This window comes from Loxodonta africana, chromosome 3, assembly GCF_030014295.1.
Source record: "Loxodonta africana isolate mLoxAfr1 chromosome 3, mLoxAfr1.hap2, whole genome shotgun sequence".
NCBI classification, from domain to species: Eukaryota; Metazoa; Chordata; class Mammalia; order Proboscidea; family Elephantidae; genus Loxodonta; species Loxodonta africana.
The window spans coordinates 130,507,044-130,529,009 of NC_087344.1; the positions used below are offsets into that span (position 1 = coordinate 130,507,044).

The 21,966-nt window shown below is 35.1% G+C and overlaps 1 protein-coding gene across 1 annotated transcript in view; it reads right to left on the reverse strand.

The window, feature by feature from the left end:
- The window catches only part of COL24A1 (collagen type XXIV alpha 1 chain), a 364,074-nt gene extending 343,256 nt beyond the window's left edge, over nucleotides 1-20,818 (reverse strand). Inside the window, exons 1-4 of the mRNA XM_064279962.1 lie at nucleotides 20,794-20,818; nucleotides 19,311-20,680; nucleotides 9,089-9,142; nucleotides 5,738-5,791 (exon numbers count right to left, since the gene is read on the reverse strand). Of these exons, the coding sequence (XP_064136032.1) occupies nucleotides 5,738-5,791; nucleotides 9,089-9,142; nucleotides 19,311-20,680; nucleotides 20,794-20,818 (1,503 nt within the window). The remainder of the gene's footprint in view (nucleotides 1-5,737; nucleotides 5,792-9,088; nucleotides 9,143-19,310; nucleotides 20,681-20,793) is intronic.
- Nucleotides 20,819-21,966: the final 1,148 nt, after the last annotated feature.

Consider the following 21,966-nt stretch of genomic DNA (forward strand, 5'->3'; position numbering starts at 1 on the left):
CCACACCCATGTTTACTGCAGCACTGTTTACAACAGCAAAAAGATGGAAGCAACCAAGATGCCCATCAATGGATGAATGGATAAATAAATTATGGTATATTCACACAATGGAATACTACTCTTCGATAAAGAACAGTGAGGAAATCTGTGAAACATTTCATAACATGGAGGAACCTGGAAGGCATTATGCTGAGTGAAATTAGTCAGTTGCAAAAGGACAAATATTGTATAAGACCACTATTAGAAGAACTTGAGAAATAGTTTAAACTGAGAAGAAAACATTCTTTTGTGGTTATGAGAGGGGGGAGGGAGGAAAGTGGGAGAGGGGCATTCACTAATTAAATAGTAGATAAGAACTACTTTAGGTGAAGGGAAAGATAGCTCACAATACAGGGGAGGTCAGTACAACTGGACTAAACCAAAAGCAGTTTCCTGAATAAACTGAATGCTTCTAAGGCCAGCATAGCAGGGGCAGGGGTCTGGGGACCATGGCTTCAGGGGACATCTAAGTCAATTGGCATAATAAAATCTATTAAGAATACATTCTGCATCCCAAGAGTGGCATCTGGGGTCTTAAACGTTAGCAAGCAGCCATCTAAAATGCATCAATTGGTTTCAACCCACCTGGATGGTGTATATGGGTTTTTGTGTGAGAGACTGACTTGGTTTGTAAACTTTCACTTAAAGCACAATAAAAATTATAAAAAAAAAAAATTCTTTGACCCAGACAAACTGCTAATCTGTGGATCGTCTTATATTTTCACTGTTTTATAGGGTCACTGTGAGTCAGAATCAACTCGACAGCAGCGGGTTTGGTTTGGTTTTGGTATTCCCCTCGTGGCCTTACTTCCCTCCTTAGCCAGCCTAAATACCGTGGTCTGACATTGCATATATAAATAACTCCACTGCCCCTTTCTCTTTATTTTAGAAGCTCACCTTACAATTCTTAAATCAAGACTCCCCACCTACTCTTACCAACCCCCTAGCACAAGAATGTGACTAAGAAAATAGAAGATGCTGATGGATCTTATTTTAAACTCATGACTTCTAACATTGTTTGGTCCTTTTTTTTTTTTGATGTGTCCAACAGTTGCCTTATGAAATTTACTTTCCTGTTTTCATAGATGATTATTTCATAACTTTTCTCTCTTCATTCTCAGATGATGACCTTGCTTTCAACTTTCACAAACTTTCACAGCCCAATCCACTGCCTCACCAAAATCTGTTCTAAAACACTGCCTTCCCTCATTAAAATACCAACTCCACCATTCTGTCTCATCGGGACATTATTGGTGTACTGTCTTTAATGAAATTGTTTCAATTTTTACTTCTCTCCAGAATAATTTCCATCATCAAGTAAACATGCTGTTATTTCTTCCATCTTTAAAAACAACTTCCCTTGAGTTCACATCTCTCTTCTCTGTTCCATTATTCTATTCCTTTTTAGAGAATAAGTCTTAGAAAGTTATCTGTGTTAACTTGAATACTTTCTTTCCTTTCATTCTCTCTTGACCTACTCTAATCAGTCTTTTGTCCCTACCACTATCACACCTCGTTGGCTATTCATTCTCAGCCTCCTTTTCTTGTTCCTCTTTTTCTTCCTAATCTATGAAACTTGGGAGTGCCCCACGACTAAGTCCTTGGATACTTCTCCATCTACATTCATCCCTAAATGATTTCATCAGGTCTATAGCTCTAAATTCCACATACACATTGATGACTCAAATGTATATTTCTAGCTCTGAAATCTCTCTGAAACTCCAACTTCATGTATCCTTTTATATCTCCACTTGGATGTCAAGTCATCTCAAATTGAGTATGTCCAAAAACAAACTCTTAGGAGTTCTGGTTCCAATAGTGGCACAGTGGCATGTATTGGACTAATCCTCCCTCAGATAACAATTATCAACTCAGGAAAAAATGCATAGAAAAACTATTTGAATGCATAGGAAAGCAACCCAGAATACGATATGCTAGAGAGGATTCTGACCCTTTAAAGAAGACAAGCACACTGGGTACGAGTGCACACTTATACAGTTCTTCTTTCTTCCCGAGTCCGCATGGAACAGCTAGAATTCAAGCAGAAAACCACAGACCTGTTCACTGAAGGTTTTAGAGAACAGAGTGTGCGACTACCAGATTGGTTGACTGGAAATTAAGACAGAAAACCCTAGAAAGAAGAAAGCTTCCACCAAAATCTGGATATAAGCTCTCTTCAAATGTTGGCTGATCCTGACATGCTCTTGCTTAGGGGAAACTCCAAAAAGTGCAGCAGAAAGCAACAATTGGAAGACTGAAAGAATTGAGCATGAATTTCAGCTACTGCCTACCATAGGGGAAATAATTTGGAGATTAAGCACATCATTTTGAAGGGATGTGACAAATGCCTTGGTATATACCTTTCCGTTGAAATTCAGGAAGGGCCAAACCTTAGAAGCAAATACTATGTTCTTGGACTGACTAATGGATTCACATTAGCGATAAGAGCAAAACTGAAACAAATCTATCCTAAAAAAAAATTATAAAACCAAAGCTGTACAAGTTTAAGGTGATGAATCAGTTATTTAATTACCTATAGAACAAAAACCAACAGCCTTCAAAGGACTTCAAAGAAGATAACGGAGTCTAAAGTCTCTTCAAAATATCACCCAGTTTATTCTTTTAATATTTAACAGTTTAAAGACAGTTTTCAAGGACTAGAAATCAGTTTCACTCTTCCTGGAGTTTATATATTATCATCAGTATTCACAGGATAAGCTAAAACCATGGGATAGGCCTATTTTAGTGCCATTATTAAATAAACTCAGAAAGCCTTTAAGATCACACCATTCCAACTCTTCCCCCTTAAGATGGAGTTTAATGAAAGAGTTCCTTACTATGTTGGGAGAGACAACCTGGTGTAAGGGAAAGAGTAAAGCAGATTCAATTTTTAATCCAACTCAACACAAGCTTTACTTCGGTTAAGTACTTTCCTCTCTGGGTCTGTTTTCTTCTGTGCAAAGTAGAAGGTAATAAAACTTACCCTCATAGTACTCTTAATTGAGATGAAACTGGATGAGATGCCAAACATAATTAGCAAATATTAATTAAATGCTTAATAAGTTACTTCTTTTTCCCTTACGAAGCCAGTGCCTCACTACTAATAAGTCCGCTCACTCATTCAACTTAACATTTATTGAGTACCCATCACATGGTGGGCACTAGGCTAGGCACAACTGCAAAGATAAATAGGATGTGGCCCTGCATTCAAATAACTAAGATTTTATGAAGGAAAACAAACCCGTAAGTGATAGCTCATTTTGCCTGAACAGAATTGAGTACTACTTATTTGTTCTTTATGATAAAGACTAATTTTAAAAGTGTAACAGAAAATAAAATGGATTAGTTTTTGTACCGATTCAGAATGTTTTAACAAAATACCCTTAGAATTTAGTTCTGAGCTATCTTAAGGTATTTTCCTTCTCAGAAGAATATCACACATTGAGCCTAAACTTCAATGAATTCTTTGTATCAATCAATCAGAATGATTACACACCAAACAATATTAGCCAGTGCTGTCGCAATATTCTACTACTAAATCAAGTAACATATGGTAAATTTGAAAATTAATAGAGTTCTACTTTATGAACAATAATATCCTATGGGATATTATTGTCCTGGGAACATATTCTGTGTATATTCTGGGAACATACTCTGGGAGATGGCAGAGAGGCTGAATGAGTCTTTTGTTGTAATATCACATAGGACACTGTTGGTCATATTTTCAACACAAACATCTCATTAAATTAATAGATTAAAGGTGCTAGATCAACTCAGTATAAACACATTCTTGTTCCAGGCTTAACCCCAAAACTATATGGAGAAATTACTGATACTGAAGGAACTTCAGGATGATATTTAGCTTCTATAGCTCGAGATTATTTTGCCCATAAATTCCATTGTCCATGTTGCCAGGGACTTAGTAATTCTCCATTATATCCCCCATTCATAAGAGCCAAAAGGCTATGTTTGTTTTACTTAACAAACAATAAATCCTATACTTTCAGTAACAATTGTATTTCTAATTGGCCTAGTTACCTCATAGGTAGCTCCTCCAAGAATAACATTTTGCTAGGCGCTTTAATGTGCCCTACCTCATTTAACTGATATAAGGTACTTTTTAGTTCTAATAATTTTTAAAGCACATTTACCAAATTTTTGAAGGTAACATATAAAGAAATGTTTGTATAAAGTTTCCATAATGTGCTACATTTCGTATTTCAGTTAGGAACCCCCCCAACCGAATAAACTTGAAATCACTTTAATTTGTTCTTTTCACAGATGCGGGTAAATCTCTTTTGAGATGGGCAGATAATTTCTTGCACAACAATTTCCTTAGAGGCCAATAATTCTAGCTATGTCACTCTTGCGAAACAACACTTGACAAAAGCAAAATGGCTGAAATTGTCTTTATATCCCAAAGTCCCTTAATTTAAAGGGAATCTTCTTTTCCCTGAAGGGAAATATATCCTGTGATTTGATGTTAACATTTATTGTCAAGAGCTAGCAATCTGCATTTTATTCCATTGTCTCGAATCAGCCTTATCAGAGGATTATAAATCACAAACCTTGAATGTTCTGCTATTATTGATTACTCTAGAAATGTATGTTAAATACCTAGGCAAATCATTTCACAAAACAATACCCTACAAACTTTATTTGATACAATTGGGACACAGTGCTCATTTTTAACACCTGTCACAAATCTAATGCCCTCCAAATATATCTGTAGTTAAAACAAATCATGATTAATATTGGCTATTTGGACACAGTTATCAAATTGTTAAATTAAACATGAATTAAAGACTGAAGTTCAGACTTATAATATTAAATCTCTAAGAGGTCTAATACGTTGCTTGCAAAATGAATGAAGGTTTTTTTTTTTATTCCTCATATACAGGTTCATAAAACATTCTATTGGTGAATAGTTATAAATATTCAAAATTATAGCCATATACCAAATATATTAATGCAGGGAAATACTCCCCTTTCCTTTTTTCCTGTGTTCCTCGGTGTTGTGAAGATGTGTCTATTAGCAGGAACATAAGCACAATATAACTTCAGCCAGTTGGAGAAATATAAGTTAGGCCTTTACAGCTATTTTATCTTCTTACCAAACTAAATATACTTAAAGTCCCCAAATAAAGCTTGAAAGAATAAATACCAAAATCCATTGCTACTGAGTCAGTTCAACTCATAGCAACCCCGTGTGTTGTAGAGTAGAACTGCTCCGTAGGGTTTCCTTGGCTGTAATCTTAATAGAAATAGGCTGCCAGACCTTTCTTCTACAGCACTGCTTGCTGCATGTGTTTGAACTGCCAACCATTAAGTTACTAGTTAAGCACATACCATTCGTGCCACCCAGGGACCTTCTGGAGATGATAGAGATCCTCTGTATCCAAAGATTGGCCTTAAAAGTTAAGGACCTTCTTTCTTTCATTTTATTTACTTTGTTGTTGTTGTTGAGAATATACACAGCAAAACATAACCAATTCAACAGTTTCTACATGTACAATTCAGTGACACTGATTACATTCTTTGATTTGTACAACCATTCTCACCCTCCTTTTCTGAGTTGTTCCTCCTCCATTAACTCACTGCCACCTGAGATTCCTATCTAATCTTTTGAGTTGCTGTTGTCAAGGATCTTCTTTTTAATGTCAGGAAAATCATGTGATACTCATTAGTAATTACTCACCTTTGGACCTGGTAATCCAGGTAACCCAGGATTTCCATGCGGTCCTGGTATGCCCTGAAAATAGTAAAGAACTCAAATCACTTTTAGAACAGATTTAAATACAAATAACAGACAGATACACTATTAAAATAAATACTAACTAAACCTGTTACTGTCGAGTCGATTCTGACTCATAGCAACCCTACACAACAGAGCAGAACTGCCCCATAGGATTTCCAAGGAGCCACTGATGGATTCAAACTGCTGAACTTCTGGTTAGCAGCTATAGCTCTTAACCACTGCATCACTAGGGCTCCAAAATAAATATTACATAATATAATTTCATTAAAATGAATACCACCTTATTTCTACAAAGTTCTTTATCTTTTCTGAGATCTTGAATGTTTTAGTCTTGGAAAAGATAGCTAGACTAATTATAGAGCAGAATTGTGGTTTTCATCTTTTGCTTCAAAACAAGGTGCTTACTTCCCTTATTCACCACCCCTATCTCCAGCAGCAGCATATTGTTCAGTGCTACTTCTAAAAGCTGTAGAGTGAAAAGCCTAAAAATTACAAAGTGAAATTGTTTAGTTACTGTCCTCTGAACATGTATCACGCCTTTCTGCACTTGGGTTTTTGCTTATGCTATTCTGTAAGCCTTAAAAACTTATTTCATTTACCTTCATAAACCAAAATGAAACCAGTTACTGTCAAATATATTCTGACTCATGGTGACTCCATGTGTGTCCCTAGGGTTCAATGGCTGAAGTTTTAGAGGTAGATTGCCAGGACTTTCTTCCAAGGTACTTCTGGGTAGACTTGAACCACCAATCTTTAGGTTAGCAGCTAAACTCTTAACCATTTGCACAACTACCCAGATCATTCTTCAAGGCTCAATCCAGATCCTACCTTATTTTTAAATCTTCTATACACCAGCATGAAGTGATTTCTCTCTCCTACTGTCTTCTCTAGGAATTAAAAACTTGCTGCAGTCAAGTCAATTCTAATGCATAGCTACCCTATAGGACAGAGTAGAACTGCCCTACAGGGTTTCCTAGGCTGTAAAATCTTTAAGGAAACAGGCTTCCACATCTTTCTCCCACAGAGCGGCTGGTGGGTTCAGACTGTCCAACTTTTGGTTATCAGCCGAGTGCTTAACCATTGCACCACCAGTGCTCCTTTCTGTACAAATGACTACATGCAAAATTAATTTGCTAATTAATCATATATGGCCCTAGGATATTTCCTATACTGTTCTAATCTGTTATTTAAATGTTTTACTGCTACTGGACTACATTATGACATCTGCTGTTTATTTCTAAGATTGTACATTTCTTGAAAAGGGACTGATTATTCTATTACAAGTACAGTACACAGCACATATTAGTCACTCGATGAATGTTTGTCAGTTTTATTTCACTTTACTAGTAAATTATACAATCAGACTTCAATAATTGTTTCTATTTACTGAGTACCTACTATGTGCAAGGAACTGTGTTACTGCTTTACATTCTTATCTTTAATGAGAGGTATGGTCAGCAATGCAACTGTTGAAGGAATGTCTAGCAAGATGAAAATGAAGAAAAAAGGTTAGATTTCAAGGCATATGTAATTGGTAATCTTCAAACAAATAAATTTTAATAAAGTAGACAGAAAAATTCATGGGGATTAGTGGGTGAATTAAAAAAAAAAGTTGTTTTTTTTTTTTTTTTTTTATTGATGTAGATGTAAGGACAACACCCCATACCCATTGCTGCCCAGTCGATTCTGACTCATGGGACCCGTTAGGTCAGAGTAGAACTGCCCCATAGGGTTTCCAAGGCTGTAATCTTCACAGAAGCCTACTGCGACATCTTTCTCTCGCAGAGTGGCTGGTGGGTTTGAGCCGCTACCCTTTCTGTTAGCACCAGAGCGCTTAACCACTGTACTACTAGGACTCCTTCAAGGACAATAGGTGTTAACTATTATTTCACAAAACACAGTAGTGTAAGAGTGATCCAGGAAAATAACTTGAGGAAAAATTATATCAATAAAGTTTGGAATTTTTTTAAAAAGGGATATCTTGTTTATATCCAATAAACCTAGGGAGAAAAAAAAAATGTCAAGGTGCAAGTTTTTAGTTAGAGAATCGATTAAAGGAGATGAAATTAGGAACACAAAGGGAATAATTAGCCTTAAGAAGAGGAATACAATTCCCTCCTTAAGGGAAGAAAAACTGAGCAAAATAAATGCACAAAAGAAACAGAAATCATGGAAGGAGGCGGTGTAACTGTGAGGCTATTTGGAGAGTCAGAACCTGAAGGTCACGCTATGGGGAAAGAGCAGCCTTAGAATGGAGAGGGAATGGACTTTGTGCAAAGACGGAATCACTCCCTCAGAAAAGGAGGGTCCAAGGTCTTCTTGCAGAGAGGTAGGAGGACGGGAATGGTTGCAGGGCTAGATCAGAGTGGGCAAGGTTTAGCAGAGACTATGTGAGGAGGGATGTGATAGGTCATCAACTATAAAGAAAAAAAAGAAGTGTTAAATAATAGCTAGGGCCCAGCGAGAATTTATCTTAAGCTATGAGTCGGTTTTTAGCTTGAGCTGTGATGGGTTTGGTGTTTTGTCTTGGAATGTGGGCAAAAGTCTGATGTGAATATGAACAGTTTTTAAAGTAATATTTTGTGTGATTTTTCTTTATTTAAAATATATTCTTTTATGATAAATAAAAACCAGGATAAAAAAATGGATTAGTGAATTATATAAACGGCATTTGAATTTGTCACTGTAATGTATAATCACTTTCATTTTCCAGCTCACTGAACAAAGGAAACTTGCTGTTAATAAAAATCCACTTTTTTTTTTTTTTCAGTTTGAAAGAATCTAATTCTAAACAGCAAGAAATCATTTGTTAGACCCACGTAATGAGAGAAACTACTGCTGATCCTTAAGGCAGCTCTATTCCTCAAGGCAGTTTTTTTTTTTTTTCTAGTTAACAGCTCCAGTATTTTCCACTATGTAATCCAGGAATGCACTATTTTTAGGCAGCCCACTCTTCTTCATTTCCCCAAACAAATGAACCTCACCTTGGACTATCAACTACAGATGAGATCACTTTATAACTAAGAATAATGTTACAAGTAGCTCAAGAACAGTCACTAATCTACAAATTTGATAATCTTTCTTAGGCACGTTCACAGTGAACACTTTGGCTGGCTGTTTATACTCAAGCCTGCACGTGTTCCCAAGCTTCTGTTGAATTGGCAAAGGCAGGCAAAGTTTGAAGATATAGGCAGGTTTCCAAAGAAAGTACATACTGTACAATACAAGGAAAAACATATTGGAAAGTTACTAATTCTAATAGCAAATGGGAAATGGAGCCCATATACTCACCCTTGGCCCTCTCTTTCCTGCTGGACCTGGGAGGCCTGCTGGACCAGGTGGACCCTTGGAAAACAAATGCCAGGGCATTAGACATGATAGCAGACACATCTTTCTCACAGGTCTGAAGAGTTCCACTTCAGGATAACTCTTCTCAGTTCCCAGTTCCTAGCTGATGATGATTTTAAAGTAACGTGAATCTCCTCACCCTAGTCAGCAGGGGTAAGAGTTGAAGTTGAAATGTCCTCTTTAATCTGGCCAGAAATGGCATCAGGAAGTCTATGACTTATGTTTATGGCTGCTGTATCTGGTTTTTACAGGGACCATAGCTAGTAGTTTTGTGGGTAATTTTTACCTAAATTTACTTTTACTACAGAAGGAGGCATTCAATTTAGGGTTTGGAAACCACGAACTACACTTTTTTTTGCTTTTTAATTTCAAGAAAACTTGCTTTGGAAAATTAAAGCACCGGCCATTTTATGTTCTTTTAAAAGAATTTTACCAAGGGTCTGTGTAATGTCTTAAACTGTTATAATGAGGTCTTTCTAACATATAGAGTAATAAATCTGCCTTATACCAAAATTAGCACACCAGGAGATAATCAATAGAGTTAAATGATTTGTAAAAATAAAGTATGAAAGCAAAAACAGATCAATTTTTAAAGTGTTCCAAGTCTTTTAAGTGTCACTTTAAAAATATATTAAAATAAGAAATAGGAAAAATACTTGTTTCTTCATATAATGCCCCATATTGTCTTTTTTACTTTAACAATCGACTCTGGAAAAATAAAGAAGCACACATTTGAATATTGTTGAGCATATATTCATTCATTTGTTCATTTATTACTGAGCATTCTTGTCATGGATTGAATTGTGTCTCCCAAAAATATCTGTCAACTTGGCTAGGTCATGATTCCTTTGTATGATTGTATGATTGGTTACCATTTTGTCTTCTGATGTGATTTCCCTATATGTTGTAAATCCTGCCACTATGATGTAGTAAGATGGATTAAGGCAATTATACTGATAAGGTCTACAAGATTAGGTACTGTCTGAAGCCAGTCTCTTTTGGGATATAAAAGAGAAGTGAGCAGAGAGACATGGGAACCTCATACCACCAAGAAGGCAGTGTCGGGAGCAGAGCTCATCCTTTGGACCTGAGGTTCCTGTGCTGAGATGCTCCTAGACCAAGGGAAGGTTGATGACAAGGACCTTCCTCCTGAGTCGACAGAGAAAGCCTTCCCCTGGATCTGAGGTCCTAAATTTGGACTTGTAGCCTATTAGACTGTGAGAGAATAAATTTCTCTTTATTAAAGCCATCCACTTGTGGTATTTCTGTTATAGCAGCACTAGATGACCAAAACAATCCTCCTGTTACGGCATTATTCTTGGTGTCTATACAGCATATACACATTCCATTTAACGAATACTTATTCATTAGTACAGTAAAAATAGCAAAAGTCTTGAAGTTAGACATGCCAAGGTTAAAATTCTAGCCTTACCACTAACAAGTAGCGTCACCTGCTTAGCCTCATTTTTCTTAATTGTAAAATATCTATATATATATTATGATGGCACAGAAAGTAAAGGGATGACTTTAAGTTAAGTTATATGTAATTGCCAATATGTGTCCATTTTTTAACCTACAAAAATGCAATTTCATAGAGTCACTAGAAAAAAAAAATCTATAGCATGACCTGGTTACACCTAGAAATTTCCTCCAGGAAGTAAAATCTACCTTTAGTTCCATAGGAGGAGAGAGAAAATGGATTGATTGGAAATGAGGAAGAGATCTTTTCAGTTGAAAACAACAAGGAGGAAAATAATAAGTTGTATTTGTGAAATAATAGTAATATAGCATTTTTCTCATTTCTCATTCTTCTTTATATCAGCTACTCCTTGGAACTTTCTCCTTTTATTGATATTAGTCATATTTTACTTTTCTGATACTTTTTATGTATTTCAAGCCATCCATTTTTCTTCCATTGTATTTCTCCTTTCCTACCCCCTAACTTGATAAAACCTTTCATGTATTTCTTAATATTGAGGGAGAAGTACTATTTCTATTCAATACTGAACTGGGACTAATATTTTAACAGCTATTATATCATTAGCTTCTATCGAAAATTAATTTTCATTTATTATTAGAAAAACTGAAATTCATTTCAAATTAGTATGGGTTCTGATGTTAAAATCAGAGTTTAGCAGGTGTTTACTTGAATTAAAGTCCCAGAAAAGAAAAGCAAATAGGAGAAATCAGAACTAAAAATGTAAAATTTAAATGTCCAGTGTGGTTTATTGCCTTAATTATAGTCTTTTGTAACAAAAGAAAATGTTACTGCATTCAAGTTGAAAATGTAGTTAATATAAGATAATGGGGAAAAAGAAAGTATAGCTTACATTGTGATTAAAATATTCAAATTGTTTAATAAGCATGAAATACAAAAATCTATTTTAACCGGTCCTCGCAATTTTATATTTCCAAATCTTTGAGAACAGGTTGTTAACCAGCATATTCTAGAAACCAGAGAAGCATAACAATATATTATAGCCTGACTTTTGTGAGGGGAATAAATTATTTTCTAAAAAACAATATTAAGTATTAGAAAAGCACTTCGGCTTTGATTATTGGTTAGTAAGACAAAGTATAACTCAAAAGAACAAAGGCTCTATAATCAGCCAATCTAGATTCAAATCATTTCTCAACCATTTACTAGCTGAATGACTTTGGACAAGTCAGCTACCTTTTCAAAGCCTTAGTTCTCTCACCTTTAAAATGTTTATAATAAAGTCTACTTCCCAGAGTTATTGTGAACATTAAAGATATTGTATATAAAACACCTGTTATTGTACCTGGTATGTAGTAGATAACCAGTAAATCACAGCGTCATTATTTTTTTTTAAATATGCCTAGAAGTACTATTGTGGTCATTTACACAGATGTCATCTGAGAAAGTGAATGTCGCTTCCCAAATACCAAATGTGAACTACCCTCAAAGAACAATTGCTGAATTATTTCACAGCAGCCATTTCTTAATGCAGAAATGTTTATATGTTTGGGAGGGTACAGAAGAGGATCAGCAGTAACCTAGATTACTGAAATCTGTGTCTAGAGTTCTAGAATATGAGACCATATCAGGGTTTGCTTTTGTTCGCTTGCTTCTTTGCAGAGACCCCTGCTATCCATAGGCCCAATGTATTCCTTTGGAACAACTTTATCCTCTAGCAAAATCTGGCTCTATAAATTTGTATTTATTGGATAATCACAGAAATATAGTATTTTAGAGCTGGAAAGAAAATGAGAAATTGGGAGGTTGAACACCATTTATTTTTCTAAAATAGTGAAACACATTCTTCAACTACCATGGCCTAGCTTTCTTTATTTATGCTAAATTTTATAGATGATGATTCTGACAATGGTCTCAAAATAAAATTCCAGACTCTCATATCCTAGTGATAAATTTAAACTGTAAAATATAATCTTCTACAGACATAATTATATCCCCACTTAATTACCTTTAACAAACGGTGATGCCATCTACTCTTGGGTTGCTTAATTAGAACTTCATCTATAAAAAGGATGATAAAATCTGCTTTTGAGAGTTCCCCTCCCCAAATGACTTATTTTTAATATTGCTTTTCAATTTATAACGCTGTAATTAAATGCTAATTTACATGATGATAAATTTTAATTATGTCATTATTCTGTAAAGGTAATCATTGAATAGGGTAGGCACTGCCATAAGATTGTGTCTTGAAAGACAGGAATGTGGAAAAAGAAAAAGAAATGTGAGTAGGAAACAGAGAAAAGAGAGAGTTTTAGCAGGAAAGAACAATTAAATAGAAAAGAACAATACAGACTAAAGAAGAATAAGAAAAACAGAAAGAATTAAACAAAAAAATCCAGGAATATTCTTTTCTTTTCTCAGATAAATGCCCTAAGAAGATCTACCAACAGGACTCCTTATAGATCTATGTATCTATAAATAATACACTAAGCTTTCTACCTGTCTGTCTTCTCCAACGACTATGCTAACACTTACTTTGTTTTTATTTGACACGTGGACTGAGAGTAGAGGTAGTCCTAAGATATTGCAAATAATTTATAAGTATCACAGATTTTAATACCATCATATTAAAAGGAGATAAAATTGGCAGAACATGTGAAAACGTCAGAAAACTGAAATTCTAACTGCATAAATACTAAGGATTTCTCCATCACCAGCCAGTTAAAGGACAATTGATCTTTTATACTTTAATACACTAGAGTCTCATTAAAAAGCCATTTTTAGCATGTGTGAAAACCCCTTAATGATATATAGTCTTCTAACATTTATGGGCTTTCTTCACAATGAATTTCAACATAAAATAAAATGGGATTTGTTAAAATTCCAATTTATATGGATGACCAAATAAAAATTTCATTGGCAAGTATGTATATGCTACCTTAAACCCTTTTATGTTATTGAATAGGAAATTGAATGAATCTCTTTTCCTTCACTTTTCAAACAATAAAACCTTACTTCAACAATAAAGAATACCGAGAGGGAGAAAAATCAGAGTTCTCACCTCTGCTTGAATATTTACTGTAAAGTTAAAAGAATTGTAATAATATGAGGTTTTTTCCTTTTTAAATTTTGATATCTACTTTATACTAAGCTTTCAATAAATACAGAGTTATAATTGGCCTTCTTGATGTTTAACTGAAATATTTTTTCTAGCAGGTCCTCAAGCTATCTCACTGAGTTAATGTACCTAGAAAATTAAAAATATGCATATTATGTTTTCAAAACCTTCTGGCACCTAACTTCTAAAGAGGAAGTATACCCTTGAGTAAGAAAATCTCTAGGCCTCATTTTCCTCATCAATAAAATGGCTGTAATAGTTGTTGTCACTTATTTCACTGTTGTGAGCTCAAGTGAGATAATCAATTTAAAGTGTATGGAACCTAGTAAACACTCAATAAATGTTATATTATATACACTAAGGCAAACGTATTCAGTAGACCAATACTTCTAAGTAACCCTCTGGTCAATTACTTTTGGAAGTCCTGCATCTTATATTCCTTTTTTAAGTATTCATTCATTCATCCACTAATTCAATAAACATTAAGCATCAAGCCACCGTGGAGATTACAGTGTAGAAGAAAAGGTACACATTAAACAGATAAACATATAACCACAGATTTTACTTAGTGACATGAAGAAAAAGAACAGACAACCAAGAGAAAGAGTAACATGGTAGACTTATGCTCTGGTGTCAGAGAAGGCTTCTCTAAGGAATATTGTTTAAGTTAGACCTAAAAGATGAATAACCCACTGCCACTGAGTCAATTCTGACTCAAAGTGACCCTGTAGGACAGAGTAGAACAGCCCCACGGGGTTTCCAAGGCTGCAAATCTTTACAGGAGCAGACTGCCACATCTTTCTCCCACAGAGTCCCTGGGTGGATTTGAAATGCCAACTGTTTGGTTAGCAGCCAAGTGCTTAACCACTGCACCACCAGGGCTCCTAAAAAGATGAATAGGAGTAAGAAAAGAAAATAATATTTCATAGAATAAAGAATGAAATGAATGAGGACATGAAGAGAAAAAAACAAACAAAAAAGTAGTTTCACTGAGGAACTTAAAGACAACCAATAACAATGAGAGCTAGAGGAAAAGTAGGACAAGATGAGGTTGCAGAAATAAGCAGGGGCCAGATCACATATGACTCCACAGGTCATGGTAGGGAGTTTTTATTTCCAGCACTTTATTCTTCTGCAAATTGAAGGCTTAAGCAGAAAAGTGCTGTGATCTGATTTATGTTTTTAAAAAGATCACTAGAGAATTTTTGTAAAAGATGGAAGCATAAAGATAATTTTTAAACTACCCCCCCAAAAAACCCACTAAAAGCAACAAAAAGCACCAAACCATCATCTCCAGTGAAACAAGGAAAGGACCATAACCACAAGCCACAAAATATGGAGAGTATTTGCCAAATACTGAGAAAATTGGAGTCATGAAATATGTTGAAAGAAGGCAGGGTAAACAAAACAAAACAACCTTCTCAGACCTGAAAGCAAGGGCAGGAAACAGGTATCTCTAAAAGCATGTCATCTGAAAATCCATTTCAACAATCTTTTCATTACAACACTCAGGTTTGATGGTATGGGCAAGAGACAGGAAAAATAATGCATGACCCTGTAAAGACTCAATTCCAAGACCAGGGTCAAGAGTAGGGAACTATAGAAATTAAGAGGCAGAACCAGTCAGTTTTATGATCTACCACCAAATCTCCTAATCACATTAGTGAGAGGGGATAAAAGACAAGAAGCACAGAAATCACCATATCACTTCTCAGAGAGTCTATGATATAAACGGCTTCACAGCACATTGTGTGTGAAAATGAGAGGAGATACACCTCTATGAAGACGACAAACCAAACATAGTTAAGGTGGTATTTAAGGCAGCAATCTGAACTTGATGCTGTCAGCAGTGTCAAATTCTTAAATCTTATTTAATATGTATGATGAACAAATAATCTGAGAAGCTGGACTATTTGAAGAAGAATGTGGCATCAGAACTGGAGGAAGGTTCACTGACAACCTGTGATATTCAATCTTAGAGCTTCAGTTGTAATGTTAACGGGAAGATTCCCAAATCTATATCCCCAGCCTTGACTGTTCTTCTTCACTTCAGGTTCTTAAGCATTTCCAATATTTTACTGAATTGTCAACAGTTGCATCTTATTTTCCTCTCCTAAAAGTGACTTACTCTCTTAATTACCATTTTTAATAATAGTATCATCACTTTCTCAATCCCAATACTCTCTCAATTACTGTTCTTAATAATAGTATCACTCTTCTCTCAATTCACTTCCTTTTTGTTTGGTCCCTAACCTAGATCCAATTAATTTCCTAGTTCTACTAAATCTTCCTTCAAAATATCTCTCAAAGCACAACTTGTCCAAGGCAAGGTCACAGAAGCTCCATAGACACATCCAAACTTCCTGAGGGACCAAACTATTGGTCTGAGGGTTCTGGAGACCATGGTCTTGGGGAACGCCTAGCTCAATTGATATACCATAGTTTATGAAGAAAATGTTCTACATTCTACTTTGGTGAGTAGTGTCTGGGGTCTTAAAAGCTTGTGAGCCATGTAGGATACTCCACGGATCTCACCTCATCTGGAGCAAGGGACAAAGAAGAAAACCTAAGACATAAGGGAAAGATTAGTCCAAAGGACTAATGAACCACAACTACCACAGCCTCTACCAGACTGAGTCCAGCACAACTAGACGGTGCCCAGCTACCACCACCAACTGCTCTGACAAGGATCACAATAAAGGGTCCCAGACAGAGCTGGAAAAAAAATATAGAACAAAATTCTAACTCACAAAAAAAAAAAAAAAAAAAAGACCAGGCTTACTGGTCTGACAGAGGCTGGAGAAACTCTGAGAGTATGGCCCCTAGACACAGTTTTAACTCAGTAATGAAATCACTCTTGAGGTTCACCCTTCAGCCAAAGATTAGGCAGGCCCATAAAATAAAACGAGACTAAATGGGCACAGCAGCCAAGGGGCAAGGTCGAGAAGGGGAGTGTGTTGACATGTTGTGGAGTTGGCAACCAATGTCACAAAATAATATGTGTATTATTTAATGAGAAACTTGTTTACTCTATATATCTCCATCTAAACTACAATAAAAAAAAAAAAAACAAACTCAAGTCCTACCTTTCCTTTGCATTTTCATTGTTGTCAACCTAGATAATATCCTAATCATGAAACACCAAGGTGATAACAAGAATGTCCTGTCTGTTCTAGGCACTTCTATCAGACTTTCCTATTAATCCCTTGCTTTTTTTTTTTTTTTTTTAATAAACCTTTAAAATTCCCCTACTAAGAAGATGATAAAGTTAAAACTGTCAGTTTGAAAATTAAGACCCTCCACAACCTAGACTCATCTATCTTGAGTCTTTATTTGCCTAACACTATTCAGCCTAATATTATGAAAACCAAGGTTCAAACGCTGGCTCTATGGAGGCTATGGCCCCCACGCACCCTGCTAACTCAGAACTGAAGCCACGCCCAAAGTCCAGGTTTTAGCCGAAGATTAGATAAGCCTATAAAACAAACAATAACACACATGAGGAACATGTATCTTGGTTTAACAAAGTATCTGAAACCAAATGGCCAACATCTGCTCAAAAGCAAAGATGAAAAGGCAAGAAGTGACAAGAAAACTGGACAAATGGACATGGGAAAAGGGAAAGGCGGAGAGTGCCAACACATTGAGGGGATTACGATCAAAGTCATAAAACAATTTATGAGTACATTTTGAATGAGAAACTAATTTGCACTGTAAACTTTCACCTAAAGCACAATAAAATTAAATACAAAAATCTGGCTCTATCATTTACTAGCAGTGTGGTTGTGAGCAACCTCCGGGCTTCAGTTTCTTCATCTGAAAAATGAGGATAATAATTACCAAGCTTACAAAGTTGTTTTGAGATAAGATAAAGGGTATGTTGTAGTGCAACTCAATAAATGATAGCTATTATGCTGTTTTCCCTATCTAAAGAACATACCAGTTCTTTTCCACCTATCAAAACATTATCCATTCATTGAGACCTACATCATAACTAACTTTGTCCACAATGACCTATTCTGAATATCTTAGCCTTAAATGATCTTTCATGCAGATTCCCTCAAAAACATTATTTTTCTTACCTTCGAACCTACCTCCCCCATACACTTACATTATATCACTCAGTGGCACTTATGGCACTTTAGTATGAGATGCAAACATCCTTTATTCCCATTATTGAAATGTATGCTCAGTGTGACTGTGCAATGACTGTGTTATACACAGTTTGTGTTTCTGCCTTGCATACAACAGAGAATATCATTTCTTCACCTACTAATGTTGAAATGACTATTTTTTTATTTACAGAGGAGATTAACACTCATCTCATCCACACTGACTTTTCCTGAAAAAAATAAATGGCTTCTGTAACTGTTTAACATGACCTGCCCAGTGGCTCAATTTTAATGTTAATATCCTGACAATTAATTGTCATAGCTGAAAAATAATTCATTTCTCTATGATAATAGAGTCTTCAGACTTTATTTTAAAACCTTTAAATAATTACTCTAATAAAAGTTGCTCAATGCCTATCAAATCGCTTCCAGTAATAACTACAAAGGAAACACAAAGCTAATTAAGTGGCATCATCTTCTCCCATTCTATGGTTTCTGGAACTAAACCAATGACTCAAATTTTATTTTCATCGAATAAAGAAATAGTTTAAGATACATTTTAGTCTGCTTTTAATTTGGAAAAAAATAATTTATAAACACATATAGGTTGATTATTTAAGGTATGTGAATACAGAATGCAAAAACATGTTTCTAAAATTGTGATTTTAAGTGGTCATGATTTTTTTTAAATTTCAAGTATTGCTTTGTGATTACACCTACACAATAAAAAAAATCTGAGGTGAAAAACAGTCTGTTACCTCAGTTTTGTTTATACAATATTAAATAAGTAGCCTGGCTGGTTTTTTCCATTGAATGAACTGATAGGCTGACTGGTTATTTTTGTGTTAGGTAGAGCATTTATTAACCCATAAATGTGAATTGACTACGTCATTAAAAACGATGAAATACATTGCTCTTCATGAAAATTAAAATATTTTATTTAGACTAATAATGACAGGATTTATTTCTTCCCATTGGCTGGGAAGAAACAATATCTAAAATGAATTTTACACTCTGTTTTAATTCATTTGGTACTATTTTGCTGGAAGGATATTTAATGGATGTATTTAGCATATTTTTCCTTAGTCTACTATAACTTTTATACCCTTCTCTTAACATGACTATGCATTAAGCCTATTTTTTTAATAAAGAATGTTGATCTATATTTAGCAGTTGAATTCCCTGGATTTCAATTGAACAAGAAAAACATATAGTTTGCCCACCACTTTACCAGAATTAATTAACCCTTTTATCCTGCCAATTAAAAAAAAAAAAAAAAACCGTACAAAATTTGAGCCAGCACTGTATTCTAGTTGGATGTATTACAACAACCATAAATGCATTCACAGTAGCCAGGAGAAATTTCTGTGACCAAACTGTGTCCCCCCCCCCCCCCCCCCGCCCGGTATTAGTCAGTCCAGAGAATTCTCTTTGAAATGTATGGTAAATTAGTACATTAGGACATATTTAAAAAAAAAAAAAAAAAAAACAACTTACAGGTGGTCCAGTATCCCCTTTTGGCCCTATCAGATTCTTCATTTCAAGTACTGTATTAAGATCTTCATAATAATAATAATCATAAAGCTCAGTTTCATAGCTATTTTCCATGAGATAAGTGGCATCAGGATCAAATTCACCTTCCTTCTTTAGACCAAGGTGGTTATCCACAGAAGGCTCATCAGTCAATCTATATAATGTTGTGTTTAAAATCTGTTGCATTTCCATGAGTTCATTAGTGTGTAGATTTGCCGTAATAGCCTTCTTGATATTAATGATTGTATCTTGTTCTATATGTGGGAGAACAGACAACACCTTCTTAAACGGTGAGAGATCAGTTTCTCTATCACCATGTTGTGTGATGTTGTTGGATGCGTTTAGAGAACTAAATTTCTCCTTGGTATTCGTTCTCGCCTCGCTGGGGTGCTGATGGGTCACTGATAGGCTTAAATTTGTCTGGATATGTTCCTCGGTGATCATTTCTTTGCCCTGAATTCCACGGCTCACAAGATCCATGGCAGACTCATTTCCCAATGGAAGAGAAGTTAACTGAGACCTTGGTACCTGGTGGTCTTGCTGTTTATCCGCTTCTACAGAATCATTATGTATGATACGTTGTATAATGCTTTTGCCATCAGTCATCATGTGCTCTGACAGTACTTTTTCAACAAATAGTTTGAGCAAGGGAGAATTTTCCAGTATTTTAGAAGGTACAATAGTTGTGCGAGGAAGGCTTGTCTCAGGCCAGTATGTGTCTGCTTGGCGACACTGCTGTTTCACGTAAGTGCAATAATTTGCAGATGCTTCTGAGGAAGGAATAATATCCAACTGACATACTACTCCTTCAAAATGGACAGAATTATTATTCATACTTCCTAAGGTAAACACACTGTTAGAATCAAAGATCTGAACTTCTGAAAAAGTCTCTCTGCTAAAATATTTCTTTCCACATTCAACAAACATCGAAACAACTTTGCTTCTAATGCTAATGGCAAATGAGTGCCATAATTCATCATGAACACTGTAGTTGAAAAATATAGGCTGCTTTCCTCCAACGTATACCACTAATTTTTTAGGTAGCAATTGAACTCCTAATTGCAGTCTATTTTTATTTCTAATGCTGAAGAGAAATGCATTGTTTACTCTATGTGACTGTAACCCGATTAATATTGTAAATGGTGGTACTAAGTTGACAGGTAAAATTTTCATGAGTGGTAACTCAATATAAGCATCATTTGTTAAAATGACACCTGATTCTGTTAAATGGACCCCCTGAGGTAATGGTGTAGATGATGATGGTACAGCAGTCACTGATGATGAGTGTCTTACATCTTTGCCTCCAAGGCCTAGTTGATGAAGAATATCTATGCCTGAAAATTAAAAAACAGAGAGAGAGAGAGAAAAAGAGAGAAAGAATCTTACTCTTATGCATTAATGTGTTCATATATATGTTTGAGTATGAGAAAATCTTCCTTGTCCGTACCAACAGTAATTCCTAAAATAAGCATGCTCTTATCAATAACTAATTTCCAGGGAACTTTTTTTTTAGTTAGAGATAGGGAGCGGGAGTGTGAGAGATTATAATAAAAATTTGAATAAAATACCCATATGTGTACCCCAATATCTTAAATCCAAAATTTAATTAATTAATTAGTTTAGCTCTCATATTTTTCCAATCAATTAGTATTCTTATTTGTTAATCCAATGAATATACTATTCAAAAGTTCACGGATGTCATTTCTTTGAGAACTTATAATTTTACACCTTATAACAAAAGAGAAAGCAAAGTCATGCTTACGAAAAACAATTTATAATTTGAAACCATTTTATAGATTGAGGTCACACAATCCTTTAAACTATTTTTTTAGTCTGTTTTCTCTTCTAGCCTTCTGAGAATTTACATGCACAAAGAAGTTCTCTCTATGCCTAACACCTTAAGTACACACTACAAACACTTAAAGTACTCAGGTCACCAAAATCCTTTCTGATATTGCCTGGACAAGGGAACATAATTTCTTTTGTTGGTGATCATCATACTTTTTCTCTCTTCCAAGTTCCTTTTCCATTTCTTCTAAGTCCACCACAGCAAATTTTATCCAACGCTATGTAGCCTGTTTTTTAATACTTACAATATGGATTTTTCTGATTTATTATCACAATGTCACTGATAGTATACTGCTTGTCTCCCTTTCACAAATACGTGCTCCTTGAGGACAGGTTTTACATTTGATTCATCACTGGACTTCTACAGCCTCCAGTTGCAAATAATTCTATAATTTCTGAATGAACGAATTTGTCCCACCAGGATCTGATCAAATATGGCATTCATCACTAAAATTCTGTAAAATTTAATTCTTGTAAAGAATGAGGAAGACTTTCTTAAAAATATAGAAAAGCTTAGTTAGACATACAATCTTTATTATTCTTTGAATTAGAAATCTCCCATCTGTTCCTATCTATCATTTCCAACCAGAAATTTGAAAGAAGTACTCATTCATAACTCTGATAAATGAGGAAATATAAAAAGTTTTTGAAGAGAAGCCAAAAACATTGGGCATCATCTTAGTTTTTTCTTTTGCAGCCAATTGGTAGATATTTGACAATTTATGTTCATTACTAATGAGAGAGAAAAACGTACGGCAAATGTGAGGCTCGA